Source organism: Oxyura jamaicensis, chromosome 2 (genome assembly GCF_011077185.1).
Source record: "Oxyura jamaicensis isolate SHBP4307 breed ruddy duck chromosome 2, BPBGC_Ojam_1.0, whole genome shotgun sequence".
Taxonomy (NCBI): domain Eukaryota; kingdom Metazoa; phylum Chordata; class Aves; order Anseriformes; family Anatidae; genus Oxyura; species Oxyura jamaicensis.
The window spans coordinates 8,405,902-8,421,954 of NC_048894.1; the positions used below are offsets into that span (position 1 = coordinate 8,405,902).

The window sequence follows — 16,053 nt, forward strand, 5'->3', positions numbered from 1 at the left end:
AAATAAAATAAAATAAAATAAAATAAAATAAAATAAAATAAAATAAATACATGAACATGGTGTGAATTGGGCAGCACAATCCTACATGTAAAGCTCTGGAAAAAAAGTGTTTCCCATTCTCTAGCAGTAGCTCTAAAACTCTCGACCATTGTGGCCCAGAATTTAAGGGCCATGAGGATGTAGAGATGTAACCACGGTGTGTGACACTGAGTCTACGCTCGGTAGCTACAGCTCTGCTATTTACAGTTATTACTGCAGTAAGGCCAGACAAGGAAGTGGCAGAGCCGGGGAGAGCTCATCTGATTCAGATCTTTCCTGTCTCATCAGGCACCAAGGCTGCAGCCAGCCCTCCTAGCTGGGCACAGTCTCTCTACCAATTTTACTGACAAAAATGGGAAGGTTTCCATCACGAGATGGCAAAAAGTGCTGGAATTGTGTACCACAAGAAGAGGGAACTGTAAGGGGAACTTATTGCACATTGCAGTAATGTGCAATAATTTCCTCAAGGAAATTCTGTTTGCATTGCAGAAGGGAATGACCAAGCCCCAGGTCACTAAAGAAGTGCAAAACGTTTGTGCTCACAGCTAGCCATGGTCAGGCTTGCACATATACCTTGGAGAAGCTCTTTTACAAAACCTGATGTTTCCTAAGGATCAGTGATAGAAATGTACTCCTCTGGTTTCTTCTCCAGGCAAACAATGTTCCCATCAAGAAATAATCTATATAAAAGGCAATGTTCCTTCTGTTAGCTTGGTTTGTTGTTCTTTTTTTATTATTATTTTTAACATGGTTCATCTGTTGTTTATTTCACCTATGCTTTAGACTATCGTGACTTGGACTATTCATGAAAAACTGGCTGTTCCCTCACGTGATGATTGACTAGCTGCTCATTTACAAGGGCATTATAGCCAATAATTTTGCTTTTAAGGAAATACATTCCTTACAGTGCCCTGCTTTTATGCCACAGCTAATGTAAAAAACAAACAAACCCACAGAATTCCAGCAATTTGTAACCACACCAAGACAGAAGTGTTTGCAATGGTGAGTAGCACTGCCCACACCAGCCTCATAAACCTGCTAATGTCATCAAAGAAGATTCTTTTTGTACAGTATAACCAACAAATAGTATTTTTTTCCTAATGAAGTTTAGATCAAACCACCATGTTGACTACCAAGCCTGAACACACTGAACTAGCTGCTCCATAAACACGCAGGAGGACAGTGATGAATGAAGCTGAAACAAAGACGCTGTCTTTGTGTCAGGACAGAGGTTCATTGACAGTGAGTCAGTACCCACAGCTGCATGTGGGATGTTGATTAGCTAATTATATGATAGTTGTTACACGAATTTATAGACACTTGAAGACTGCAGCCTACATATAATTGTTCTTTCTGTTTTGTTCTGGGAGAAACACAGCTAGAGAAATGTCTGCAACTAAACAAAAAAACTTCAATTAACATTTGTCATATGCCCGATACGATATTATTAACTGCACAAAGAAATGGCTTTGTTAGGATATCTTAGGGTTTAATTTCCATGTTAAGACTCCAACTTGAGTTTGTCACCCTCAGATTATACACAAGCAGCCGAGTTTTTAAGTTCTGTGCACTGCGGATGACTCACGTTATTATATACTAACCACCAACACACTTTGCTTTACCCCTTTGTTTTACACGCCTGAAGTGTTCTGGCTGGGGTTCGTCTTGTCACCAGTCCATACTTTTTGCATACTGCTTATTGTACCATGTAATCACTCCCTGTACTTCTCCTTTTAGCTTTTAATGAGATCCTGCGCTGGGGCTTGGGCAATTTCACAAACCTCTGCTTCACAGTGCGGCATGCGCCACGTTACTGCGGTCCTGGGACCTCCGAGGAAGCATCGTGCAACCCGCAGGCTTCGGTGAAGATTCCTGACAATTCACCCAACTACGGCTGAAGACAGCCGACAAAGCAAAGAGCTCAGCCTGATAAACTGCTGCCCACGTCAAAAAGAGTTTGGGAACTATTGTGCATAAAGTTGGCATCAGGGATCAAACAATGCATGTCACTAAATCCCTTTATGGAGACACGGGAGATTAAGGTTTAGGTTATGACCGGGCAAGTTCCTTTTCTCTGCATCAATCAGAGAAAGCCTGAAAGGTGAATAAAAATCCAGAAAGTCACCAGTGAAGCAGAGGGCAAGCAGCGCTGGGGATAATACATCTTGTTCAGCAGCAGAGGAAACTGGTTATTTCTGTGATTGTCTACCACTGCCTTCTGAGATTGTATCAGCAGCCAGCTCAGGTTTTGGTCTGTTGTGAACAGGGAGGAAAACAATATGCCCTAGTACTCGGTAGTAACCTATCTGAAGTTTCCTTCTTAAGAGGCCCACAACACAGTCTTTGTGAGACATGCGGGTTGTCAGATTTCAGAAATGTCACAGTTTAATGCAGAAAGCAGGAAAGAGCGGGTGAAATCATTTCTGTAATTTATGTAATGATGCTGAGTACTTCCAGAGTCTGCTGTCTTTGCTAAGGAAAGTGATAAAAATAGCTGTCATTAATCTCACAGAGACACCTGAGCACTTCTTTCCAGAAATAACCATTACGCATAACATTTTGGGCATTAATCAAAGCTTGCAGAGGCCTACCACTTTTTAGGAAAAGTAAATCCAAGACATTATGACTATAAAGCAACGCAAACATAACGGGGCATTTAACCTTCATTCTAAGCAGACAACTTCATGAAAAATATGCTTGGGGATAGTTCTCAACTAGTGTACATTCGTATTGCTTCCACGGCTTTTAGCAAAGCTGCAGCAAGTTTTACTATCTCAGAAGTTGGTCTCTGAAAGAAGCCTGGAAGAAAAAATAAAAATAATAATAATAATTAAAAAAAAAAAAAAAGTTGGAAAAAGATAGTAGATGGTAGCAAAGGAGACATACCCATGAGGCAAGGAAAAGAGAGGATAAAAATGCTTAAAAGGTTCTTTCAGGAAAGATAACTAGCAAATGTCTGCAGCACAAGGGAACGTGAACTCTGCCCAGATGGGTAGGACTTAGGGAAAAAAATAATACAGAAAGATATCTTTTTGATTAAAGTAGAGATGTAGCAGAAGCAAGGATGAATTAGTATTTGTTTCCCTTAGGTCAACTCCAAAAGAAATTTCTTACAAAGATGGGTCATTTTATCTCAGATCTGCAGTCCTGTTGATAAATCTCGAAGTGTTTTAAGAAGAAAATTTCCCAGGGTATGAGCTCTAGCCGTCACTTAGAGTTGCTGAAAGTATTGCTTAGTGTTCCAGGAATATACATAAATCGCTTGTGTCAATTCAAAGCGAGTACACGGTTGCCATGAAGGGAAGTGTTAAGTCTACATGTGATTTCCTGGAACAAATCAAATGTTTCTGCAGAGGAACTCCTAAGTGCTGACGATATAGTAAGGCTGTCTTCTCTGAAAACAGTTAACTTAAACTTACAGTGCAGGTCCACTGGGTCAGAAAAAAGAACTGAAGGAAAGGACATGAATGGTGTAATGCAAAACACAGTTCTGCATTGCCATAGGGGCAACTCATGAGGCCAGGGAGAGAGCAAAACTCCAGCTGCACTGACACGAGAACACTTGGTGAAGGAGGAAGAAGGAAAATGGATATTCTTCCAGGATGAAAACCAGCAACTCTGAATTAACTGGCACAACCACATTTTGATGGGGTGTGTGGCAGAACGCTGGTGGGCTTCGTTTCACAACGACTAAACCAAGCTGGCAGCATGTGCGGCGCAGAAGGCAGCTCTTCAGTCACCTCTTAACCAACATTATAGCCACTTCAGAAACGATGAGCGGAAAGGTGTGAGATTTCTGGAATGAAAGAAATTTTCTATTTATTGACATTGTGACTTTAAGTTAGAGGGAAAAAAGCCTAAAGTAAACCATACTGTAAAACAAATTGAATATAGTTATGCATACTCAAAATGCAAATTAATGGGGACTTCTGAAATAGCTAAAAATAAAAAATGTTACCAATCTTTTCAACATCTTTAAAAATCTGACAGAAGAATCAAGATAATTTTAGCATACGAGAGTAAAACCAAAACTGCTTCGGTACACTATGGTGAAACTGCAAATGAACCGTACAGTGCCACACACAGAGTCCACCTGTGTGGCAGTCCAGCAGTAAGGACGAAGAGGCAGAACTGGTCTGATCCCAAGCTGGTCAGTATTCAGAGAACAATATTCGTCTCTTCTATGACTGCCAGCAGTGGCACTAACAATTCATCCACCTCAGAGACAGTACAGAACCTAGTCCAAAGGCACGGTACTCAGTAGGGTCAGCAGTCATAAGGCTTTGAACAACAGCTGGGACAGATGAAAGATCAGAAGGGATAACCATAGCCTAGATGATTTTTTCACTTTATCATTCACAAAGGACGTCCTTCTTTTTGTATGATTTATTGACATTTGTTACATTGAACATGTCAACAAAACACAACTGGGTTGAACTGGGACCAAGGGCTACGAAGCTGGTGAAGGGCCTGGAACACAAGTCCTGTGAGGAGCAGCTGAGGGAACTGGGAGTGTTTGGTCTGGGGAAGAGGAGGCTCAGGGGAGACCTCATTGCTCTCTACATCTACCTGAAAGGAAGGTGTGGGGAGATGGGGGTCAGCCTTTTCTCACAGGTAACTAGTGATAGGACTAGAGGGAATGGCCTCAAGTTGTGCCAAGGGAGGATCAGGTTGGAAATGAGGAGACATTTCTTCTCAGAAAGAGCAGTCAGGCATTGGGACGCGTTGCCCAGGGAGGTGGTGGCATCACCGTCCCTGGGGGTGTTCAAGGACAGGTTGGACGTGGTGCTTAGGGACATGGCTTAGTGGTGACATTGGGGGTAGGGGGGTGGTTGGGCCAGATGACCTTGGAGAGCTTTTCCAACCCTAATGATTCTGGGATTCTGTATTTCATTTACCATTCTGTAATGATTCCGTGATTCTATGATTACTGTGCCCTTCAGCTCCCCTCAGGCGCCTCAACGCCCGCCACGCTCCCGCTGCCGCCTCAGCGCTGAGGTAACGCTCCCCCCCTCCCCCTCCCCCACCATGAGGTAACGCCTGACGCGCGCTCCCGCGGCGGGGCGGGGCGGCGGGGCCGCGCGCGGGGCGGGTGGTGTGTCCCGCACGTCATATCAGCCGCCCGCCCGCCATTGGCTGCGCCCGCCTCACCCGACGCCGCCGGGCTGAGCGCGCGACTCCCGCGCTCGGCGAGCTCGCGCCGCGGCCACGCCCACCGCCGCCACCCGCCTTCCCCTGACGCCACGCCCCCTTTCCCTTTAGCCACGCCCCTCCGCCGCGGGGCGGGGCGGTGGCTGCGGCGGGGCCCGGCGCTGCCCCTGGCCGCCGGTAGGTCGGCGGCGCCTGACGTGACCGCGGCGGCCGGCGGTTATAAACCCGAGCGCCGGGAGCGGGACGGCGGTGGGGCGGTCTCTTTGCTCGTCCCGTCCCTCGTGGGCTGAGGCTGGGCGGCGGGGGCCTGAGGTGAGAGAGAGAGAGAGAGAGAGCAGCGGTGGGAAGTGAGGGGGGTCGGGGCCTGACACGAACAGGGGCTCCCGGGGCTGGTTGTGACAGGAATGGGGGGACGGAGCCTCAGAGCCGCGGGTCCTGACAGGAATGGGAGACCCCCGGGCCTGACCCTGACAGGAATAGGGGCCCCCGGCCCCGACGGGAGCCCCTCGAGCCAGAACCTGGCAGGAACGGGAGCCCCCCGGGCCCGATCCTGTCAGGAGTGGGGGCCCCCGGCCCCGACGGGAGCCCCTCGGGGCCCGACCCTGACAGGAATGGGGAGCCCCTGTGCCCTGACAGGACCCCTCGGGGCCTGATCCTGACAGGAATGGGGAGCCCCTTGTGCCCTGATAGGAGCGGGAGCCTGCAGCCCAGTGGAATCGGGGTCTTCATCCTCCCGCCGATCCCTTCCCGCCGCATCTGCCCTCGGCTCGCCGGAGCGTGGTGCTCGTCTTGAGGCTTGCTGTAACCGGTTGTGTTTCCCGCTCGCGTTGCAGGGCTGCCGGCGAGGCCGATGCCCAGGCTGGAGAGCTGCGCCTGGAGCTGTTCGTGCGCTGCCAGGGGGAGGCACAAAACACAGCCGGGCGACGCGGCCGCCAAAGCGGGCGAGATGCTGAGCTCCGGAGGCCCCTCGCAGGCGTCGGCGGGGCGCGGGGCGCGGAGCCCCGGCGGTAGCGGCGGCGGTGCGGGCAGCACCCTGAACTGGAGCCGGCACCTGGTGCAGCGGAGCGTGGTCCTCTTCGTGGTGGGCGCTTTCATGGCGCTGGTGCTGAACTTGCTGCAGGTGCAGAGGAACGTGACGCTGTTCCCCGAGGAGGTCATCGCCACGCTCTTCTCCTCTGCCTGGTGGGTGCCCCCGTGCTGCGGGACGGCGGCAGGTGAGCGGCGCGCGTGGGGACTGACTTTGTTTTGATTGTTTTTGTCTGGATTTTAATTGTCTGCGGGTTATTTTGGGGGGTGTGTGCGCCTCCCGCCCCCCCGTGGGGAGGGAAGCCAGCGCAGCTCGCCGTGCCCTGACCCCAGCACTGTGCCCCAACCTCGTGGCCGCTCCGCTTGCCACGAAACCTCCCCAGTTTGGGTATTTTGGGGTTTATTTCCTCCCCAAGCACTCCGCAAGCAGCACCAGGCGCAGTGCAACCCGCGGCGCGTTCCCGCGGCGGCAACAGCAGCGCGCGCGCTCCCGCTTGGCCCCGCCTCCCTCGCGCCGCCATTGGCTGCTGGCGAACTGGTGAGTGGCGGGCGGCGCTCGCCATTGGCTGCCGGCGCGAACAGGCCAGGGGCGGGGCCGAAAACAAGGAAGTCACGTGCGGAGGGGCAGCCGCGGCCCCGGGACAGGCAGCACGGAGCCGCCCCGGGGCGCCGGGCTTGGAGCGGGACGGCGGCGTTGTGCCTGGCCGCCAGCCGGCACTGCTGGCGCGGGTAAACTCCGACGTGATGCCTTCTCGGGGGTTGGAGGGCTGGCAGGTCGGGTCAAGGGAAACGACGCCGTTGTGACCACGACTTGTGTTAAAAGTGCTTTCACAGCGCTTCCCTGCCTATTTTTAAACTGCAGTGGTGCTGTCTTGTGGTGCTGAGCAAGAGCGTCTGATTGATTAAACTCACGTGAGTGATAAGCTCTATGCTAAGTGCCACAGGATAGGCTGTAATGAGGCTTCTGATAGTCGTGTCATGCTTGGATTAATCTCTGGCATGTAGCTGTTATCTTAAGGTAAAAGTCCTGCTAACTAGCACCAAGAAGTGAGGCTTTCAGTATCAGGTTCCATTAACTTACAGTAGTATCTCCTGTAACTCTCTTCACATGGGAGTGACTTCTCTTAGGAGTCTAAGGAGAAAGAAAATAGAGTAGGGAAGGAAACAAACATCCCAAGCAGTTAAAGCTCACTGTCTAATCAGAGTTTGTGACAGTACATGGAGTTGCAATCCTTAAAAGAATGAAACAAGTGTCTACTAACTGAGCACACACTCGCCTTTTTCCTTTGGCGACCATTTCTCATAAGGCTGAGTAAAGGCTATACCCAGGTAAGACTCTGCCTGGCTAACAGTGTGAGTAAATATCTTTCACTGACACGTGACTGATGGCAGTTGTTTCCTTAAGTTCTGCCCTGCTTCTATTTGATACCCAAATCCATTTAATTTGGATGGGAGCATAGGCTGCTGCCTTACAGTCCAGAAGAAGGAGGGAAACAGCTCTGCCAAGAAACTTTTTAGTCCAAGCAAATAGTAATTCAGGGCCTGATTCATAGGCTGTAAATCAAGTTCATAAAAGGAGCTGTCCTGCACATGAGCAATAAAGGTATATTCCATTCCTCAATTTAATTAAGCTTTTTGTTATTTACTGGTATAAAGCAAGCATCTACTCAGGCTGGGAAATGATACTTGCTCATGGGGGGAAAAAGAGCTAGAAGACAAATACTTCACATTGTGTACCTCTGCTATAAAGGTGCAAACAGAATATTGCTTGAAATTTTTTTTTTTCATTTCTACAGCTAGGGGAGGTGGGGTGGGAATGCTGTTTTCTTCTTCCTGACTCCAGTAGTTTGGTAGGCACCTCACTACTAGGAGGCTTTATCAAGCACTTATTTGCCAAACTAATATTTAATAATAATGAAATAATCATGTTGTAATGGTTAGTGTAAGTGGTCTTGCTTCTCTTGCAGCTGTCGTTGGCCTGCTGTACCCCTGCATTGACAGCCACCTGGGGGAACCACACAAGTTCAAAAGAGAGTGGGCCAGCGTAATGCGATGCATAGCCGTTTTCGTTGGCATTAATCATGCAAGTGCTGTATCCTTCAACTAGTTGACGTTGTTGCTCGATGTACTTAGTGTATTGTCATGAAACAGGCTCTTCCACTTGTGTCTAGGAGAATTACAAAGGTAATGATAATGCCATTGGCAGACTTCTGAGACCTGCAGTGCAGTATCTACTTTAAGACCAATGACATAGTTAAAAGTAGTTATGGGGTTCTGGGATGGAGAAGGGCAAGACATCACTGTATGGCTGGTGTAGCTAAGTGTAACAGGGCAATGTGTTGTTTTAATCTGTATGTGTTCTCTGTGTAATAGTTAACACAATTAACGAGTGAGATCCACTGAACTCTTCAGTAAGAGCATTGTTTATGCTGAATGGTGGTGGCTTGGGTAGAAAACCAATTCAGCAAGAGATGTAATTGCTCAGCAGGTCTGAAAGGCAGATCCCTACCATTTTGTATGTAGAAATACAAAATCATGCTCACTTTCAATTTGAGTAGGATGTGTGCAGACTTAAAAGGATTGTCCTTAACATCTTTTTTTTTCCAGAAATTAGACTTTGCAAACAATGTCCAGCTGTCCATGACTCTAGCAGCCTTATCGCTGGGTCTCTGGTGGACATTTGATCGTTCAAGAAGTGGTCTTGGACTTGGAATTACAATAGCCTTTGTAGCAACCCTGATAACCCAGTTCCTTGTATATAATGGTGTTTATCAGTAAGTTACACTTTAAAATAGTATTTCAACTCTCTTGTCTTAATTAAAGCAGGGGGTGAACAGGTATTACAAACTACTTCTTAACATATTTGGTGTATTATAAGGCATCTTATATGTCTAAGGCAACTAGTTGTCATGCTGTTCTAAATAATGACATGGAACGTGGAGGGGGGGGAGGTAGACTGAGCTGTTATCGCTTCAACATATGCCCCAACAAACCAAACTTCTCCTGACTTGGTGTATCACCAACTGGTGCTCAGGAGAGAAGAATTTCTAAACCTTGCTGGCTAGGACACCAGGAGTTAAAGTTTCTAAGTTAATTTGGTCTACTTATTTCTGCTCCTATGTTCTTGTGTTGGTTGGGTCTGGTGGTAAACTTATAGCATCTTGTTAACAGTATGTAAAGTGATGATAACATGATAATACCTTGTTTCTGATTTATTTCCTTTTGTTTATTAGGTATACATCCCCCGATTTTCTTTACATCCGTTCTTGGCTTCCATGTATATTTTTCTCAGGAGGTGTGACTGTAGGAAACATAGGACGCCAGCTGGCTATGGTAACTACTATATAATTAGCATTTCCTTTTAGCAGTCCAAATAACTTCTGTCATTGTTACTCCAAGAACAAACTATGCCTTTAAGGGTATGACTCACAGATCGGAGATTAATACCCATCTTCCCAAAAGCTGAAATGTAAACATGCAACCTGTGTTACCAGTGGAGTGGGAATTGTCTTAGCAAGTGTTTGAGTATGTTCTGTGTGAAACTTTTTCCAGCAAGAGCCTAACTGAGACTTGAATCAGTATACCAAATCCAGTCTGAATCTGTTATCTTTCTGTCAGTAGCTTGACTTAACATCTAAGGTAGCTAGCGAGTTGAAAGACAAGTAGGCTTGCTCTAATTGCTCATGCAGTAAAGCACTTATGTTCTTTCTGGTCATTTAACATGTAGTTCCAGTATCACTCCATAAATGTGTTGCTGTAATGTAAGTTATCTCATTTGCTAGGTCCTTAAGTAATTATTTCCTTGTATGGTACTTAACAGTAAACCTGGCGCTGTGCATGAGCTTTAGGTCTGGTTGTCAAATGCAGTCAGACACTGATGGATAGTAATAATACTGTATCAGTTTAACTTTTCTTACATAACTCCTTTATCCTGGAAAGCATTCAGCCATTCTGCTTTAAGTAGTTTAGGTGCCTTTCCTTTTCACTGAAGGAAGGGCCTTGATAGACTTAGGAGCTCCTGAAATAGAAGTCTCCAAAGCTGCCTAGGAAAGGGGAAAGCTGTTTTTAGGGACTGAACTACAAATGAGCAAAAAGGTCAGTCCGCAGCTAGCTGTCTTGGCTAGAACACGCTTTCTGTCCCTTCTGCCTAACCTTTCTATCCCAGGGCATAGACACTAACATACTTCAGATATGGATGGTCAGAACTTGATACAGCAGATGGACCAGCTTGCAGCCAAGCTGGGGGAAAAAGCCATGTTGCTCAAGCACCACTGATTAATTTCTGCAGCATTGATCCTCAGTTTCACTACATTAGTAGTAACCCCTTGTAGAAAAGACCCTGGGGGGGAGGGAAAGGCAAGTCTACCTGGTTTAAATAGTTTTCTTCTAAAAATTATTTCCTGATATAACTTGGTAGCAAGGCAGATTTCCCAGGACCTTAGTCACAGTCTTAAAACTTCAGTCAACTTTTGTTTTTTTCTGATGTTCTTTAAAATACAAGTTCACTACTTCCACTTCAAATGCCAGCAGTACATGCAATCTGCATGTGCTTTTTTTTTTTCCCCCCTAGGACTAAGTGTATGGGGTGACAGAGGTAGATTTTTTTTAATAAAGTATATTAGTAACTTATTAGTAACTTTCTCCCTCTCAGTTTGATGAAACCCAACATTTAGTAGCTTGATTTCTGAAGAGGTGGAGGTGCTGCTGCAGCTCTTGCTGCATGTTGACACCTAAAGTTGCTCCTTCATGACTCATCAGTTGGATGAGATGGAGAGCAAAACATCCTCTTGAGCTATAACCATCATTCTCGGCATCTGGCAAACTAGGGTTGTCTTAAGACAACCCCCACCTCACAAATATTTCTTTGCTACTGCTTGGGGGTTGCAGAACTGTGAACATGTTCACTACTTGGGGCCATTTGCATTTTCTCCAGAGAATGAAGGAAAACCTAGTACAAGCTCTATTTTAAATAAAAGTTGATTAAATGCCTTCTTACTTTGATGTACTAGGGTTTCACACTAGAAAAGGAGCTTAGGAGGAAATAAGCAAGTCTGTCTGATACTAGGCTTTGCAGGGAAAATCCAGTAATTTTTGCTTGAAGTCAACTTGAAAGAGGGCCATTAAAAATGACTCAATATCCATTGAGTGCTGTGCATTGCCTGCACATAAATAAACTGAGATAGGGAGGAGGGCTGAAAAAGCTTTATTAATCTCTCTACCAAGCCCAATGCTTTTTATCAAATGAACAAACTGAGGCAGCACAGAACTATGGTGACGCTTCATTCCACAGTTATAGAGTACATCCTTGCTGGGCTTTTACAAGAAGCCATGTCTGCTAGGTCACTGTCAGTTTGACTAAATAGTCAACTAACTTTAGTTATTGAAAATATTGCATAACATAGTAACTTCTTACACAGTATTAAAATATAACGTTATTTTTTTTTAATCCATAGGGTATTCCAGAGAAACCACACAATGACTAAATCCTTGGAGGAGAGAGCATGGTGCCAGCGTGAAAGCAACATTGAGAAGCTGTGTTCCTGTTTTAAATTGAAGATTATTTAGAAAAAATAATCTCTGTGGGCTCAATGCACAAATGACTTGTGGAAAAAAAATTAATCCACTCTTAGAATAGCCAAGTGAAATTAACTGCTTATCTTGAAATCTTACCCTGATTTACTGCATAAGCATTTGCATATGGCTGTTCTCTGGAAGAGTTTAACACCAAGTTGAATACAAGCATTCAGGCTAAGTGGCGGTTTTCCAAGTATTAGATTCCAGTGTAAGTTATTGAAGCAGCTGCCACATTTTAAAGCCTTGAAACAGAAATTTAATTACAAGCGCCTGTATCAGTGCCCAAAGGAAGTAGATCGATGGTGCTTAACAGTGATGAAGTATGGTTTAATAGGAATAGTATTTATCCAAATCTTTTTTTAAAAAAATAGGGTTATTTAAAAGTAAGAGTGATCAAAACAGATTAAAGGCATTGCACTAATGCTTTTATGAGTCTTATGAAGGAATCATGCCCTTACCTGTAATGCTGCATAAGTTTGACTTTGGCAGTGGAGGGTGTTCAAGGGATGGAAGGCTTGAAGTCACCTGGCTTGGAAATTTGTAAATTAACTTCAGTACAGTAGGTGAATGCTGGAGACAATCTTGTTCCAACATGAGCTTTATCAAGAAATTGTAGCTTGAGCAAATCTCGTTCTGGCCCAATTCAGTAGGAAACTTAAGTGTTTGTAAGTATTCCTGCTTAAAAGTATGCACGTGCTTCAGTGTCTCACCAAAGAAAGCTTTCAGGTGTCTTAAATGTGTGAATGTGTGGTGTCACTGAAGATACCTGCATTGCAGGTGCTTGTGGTTAGTGAGGATGTGGCCCCAACTCCTCAGAAGACCTGCAGTTTCCTCCTACAGCTGTTTTTGATCTTGCATTTGTTTGAGTGAGGGTTTTGACTGAAAACATTGGAAGCAGAAGCAAGCCTAAAATGTGACTTAAACTACATGTGAAGAATTCTGAACAGCTTGTTCTCTTAGTTCAGTTTATAAAAGAGATCACTACTTGTTTTTTTCACAACCCTATAGAACTTGCAATCTGTGATTGCCTTGTGTAAAAAAAAAAGAAAGAAAAAAGTGCTTGTGTCACTACATTAAACGTTTGATGTTTCTTAATACATAGTTCTGTGAGCACAATGTATTCGTTTGATAGCTTAGACCACAGTAGACCTAAATAGCAAGTATTAGGTCTTTAAAATTGAAGTGCAATGTACAGTAAAAATCTGAGCCTTGTATTCTCTTACATAGTGATCACTTCTTATGACAGATTAAAGAGAAGAAGGTTCTGAGTTCATTTCAATGCTGCATGGAGTCAAATGGAGCAATAATTTATTTAACTAGTAATAGTAAAGCTAGTTCTGTTGTATCTTTCATCAAACCCAAATTTTTAGAAATACTCCAATTTTGTGGTTATGGTGTACTTGTAAACTTTTATGCATTTGCCTTTTTGTATTCTACATTTTTTGTGTGTGTTTATTTCCACTCTTTCATGGGTTCTGATATAATTAGAGGCATCTGTTAAAGACTGACCCGTCAAAAAAGATGTTGAGGCAAGGTAGCAGCATCCTGGCCGTTTTCACTCTTCTACGGGAATGCTGTAACTGCTGCTTGTGCTTTTGTATAGGAGGAAGAGATTAGTACAAAGACTATTACAAAACAGCCCCCAGTTCTAATCTTGCTTTGGTGTGAATTAAGAGTACTTTTACTGGCATAAGATCCTCTTCTCAAATGCTTAAAACCTAAAAACATAATCACATAAGTCTTCAGATAAGGACTGGATCAGCTCAGATATTTTAATAAGTGCTACCTGCTGGAGAGACAATTTTGCAACCATCTTAAAACCATTTCCAAAACTTCATAAAACTGGATATAAGATGACTGATCTCTGCGTATATTTGATTGATACAGGAGTATTTAAGATTTATTTGTGAAGCCTGAAGCTAGATCTGTATGTGTTAAAAATAATGCAGCCAAAAAATGTAAGTCAGAAGTTCATTTTTTGCCAATACTTAGAGGTACCTGAACCAAAGTGATTTAAGTTTGGAAGATGTGGGAGGGGAGTGAAGAAAATTTGCACTATTCTGAATTTGAACACTTAAATTCTCATTCTTACTGATAAGTTTTCATTGGTGTGTTTGGTTTTACACTTTTTTTACTATTAAAGTTTTACGATCAAGTCACGTTTGCCATGGATTCTCTGTATTCACATTATGCAGGAATCTTTCTTGAAAAGGGCAGTTGTTATGGTTGCATAACTAATAGTCAGTCATGCATATGCAGTGGTATGAAAAGAAAATAATAATCCTAAACTGAATTTGTATGATTAACTTTAGAAGTGTTTCCAGTGTGGATTATAGGGTTTAAGAGAAACAGTCTTGCTATTTTGCCAAGTGACAGAAGTATGTGTTACTGCTAAGTGACTTAGGCTACAGAATGCTATTACCATTGTCCTCCGAGATGCTGAAGTTCATAATATGAAATAAAATAGAGGGTGCAGGGTAAACATGCTACTTCTTGCAGCTTGGTTGGCTGCAGTGATGAATTACTACATGCCAAAGCATCTCAGAGGGTATGCAGCAAGGAGGAGGGAGGAGTAAGCACAGCTGGTAAGGCTTAGGCACTGCTAGGACTTGCATCATTTGATTTAGGAAATCTTGCTAATTTCAACAAAAATATTTTGATTTTACTTTATTTAAATATACTTATTGGGGGCTTCTAGAAGATGCTGTGTTTGTAGGGGAAGCAGTAGAATGGTTCTGCACTCAATCTTCGTCCACTTCACTGCAGTCTGTTGGCTTGAGCAGCCTTCATGATGAGCTTTGCTTTGGCTTAGCCAGCCTGCCTTCTGTTCGACGTGACTGTGCTGCACGCCAGCTGAAACAGTAGCCCACATCTCCGGTCTGAGGATGGCCCAGATCCTCCAGGTGCGTTGCTTTCCCTCAAAGTCTGCACAGGCTTTGTCAGAAGGAATTCAAAAACATGCACAAAAAGATTTGGGATGTAGCCTGGTCTTGGAGAACTAGGACATCTGACCGATGTTCTCCCTTTGAGACAGGGAAGTGTGCCCAAGGTTTCTACATGAATATATATATAATGTATCAGTCTCGCCAGAAAGTGTGGTGACTTGGCCCGTGTTTAGTTACTGCACGCTCATTCTGTGGGTTATTCAGCCTTTGGTTTTAAGCGTGGGGATTTGCAGGTGCTAAATTAGCCACAGGAGGGCCCATAGACTGTTCGCTGAATACAGCAGGAGCATATTGAGGTGAATAATGAAATTAAGTCTCAGTAGCCTTGCTGCACAGCAGAGTAGCTCCAAAATTCATGAGAACAAAGCATTACATGCAGGACTAATTGGACGAAGCAGACTTCTATAGAAAAGATCATTAAGAGTTCTACCTCAGAAGCTTTTGAGAGGTGTCTGTCTCAAGAGGAGACAGCTGGAGAGGTCTCTCCAGTGAAGGGGCCAGGACAGTGTCCTAAAAATAATGGTGATTTCCTTGGGTAACAAAGTACCACGTGAGTGGCCCTGCCTTACATTGTAGTCCTTCCCCTGCCTTGAAATCCTGTTGTGCAATGACATTTTTCTGTCTTCACAGGCTACGAATGCTGGTTATGATGACAGATTAATAACACAGGGGTGAGGAGAGCAGTTTTCTTGCATAGCTGTGTGATAAGAATGTCGGTAGGTTGTAATAGTGCTGCTGGTTAGCTCTCAAAGACAGAATTCAAAGGATGTATGGTAATTTCTATAAATAAAGCACTACTGCTCAAGAAGTCCTAAAGGGACTTATGAATTCTGCCCAGTGAAGTTTCCCTCAGCTGTAAATCTTTTCTCTTATGGTAAGTCATGTCTAGGTAGTTTCAGAGTCCTGCTATATTGTTGTATTACAACAATAAGACAAGTGCTGCGGAAATTCCACCAGCTTGTCACAGTGCCTGTAGTACTGAAAACAGATGAGCATTTTTACACGGAAATCAAACACCCCTGCCCTGCTTCTCCTGGGCTTGGTGCTGGGAAGGGGAGGCCAGCTCCTGTAGCTGTTCCAGGGGTGCTCCAAGCTCCCTGTCTCCTGCTGCACGTGGTCCAGAGGGTTCTTTGTCCTGATGTTTTCTGATTCATCAAAAGTAGCAGAGTCGCTCATAGCTTCAGAGTAGCCCGTAAGTGACTTCACAGGGGTCAGATTTATTAGTCCTGAGTAGTTTTAGCCCTGCTCAGGACTCCTTGAGGGCTGTATTCTAACAGTATCTAACTGAACCACCTTCTGTTTAAATATATATTTATAT

At 44.6% G+C, this 16,053-nt stretch overlaps 1 protein-coding gene across 1 annotated transcript; it reads left to right on the forward strand.

Moving 5' to 3' along the window:
- Positions 1-5,338: 5,338 nt before the first annotated feature.
- INSIG1 (insulin induced gene 1) lies at positions 5,339-13,947 on the forward strand. The gene is made up of 6 exons (XM_035317975.1): positions 5,339-5,502; positions 6,024-6,404; positions 8,184-8,308; positions 8,824-8,990; positions 9,450-9,549; positions 11,670-13,947. The coding sequence occupies exons 2-6, from the start codon at positions 6,041-6,043 to the stop codon at positions 11,697-11,699; spliced, it is 786 nt and encodes a 261-aa protein (XP_035173866.1). The 5' UTR covers positions 5,339-5,502; positions 6,024-6,040; the 3' UTR covers positions 11,700-13,947.
- Positions 13,948-16,053: the final 2,106 nt, after the last annotated feature.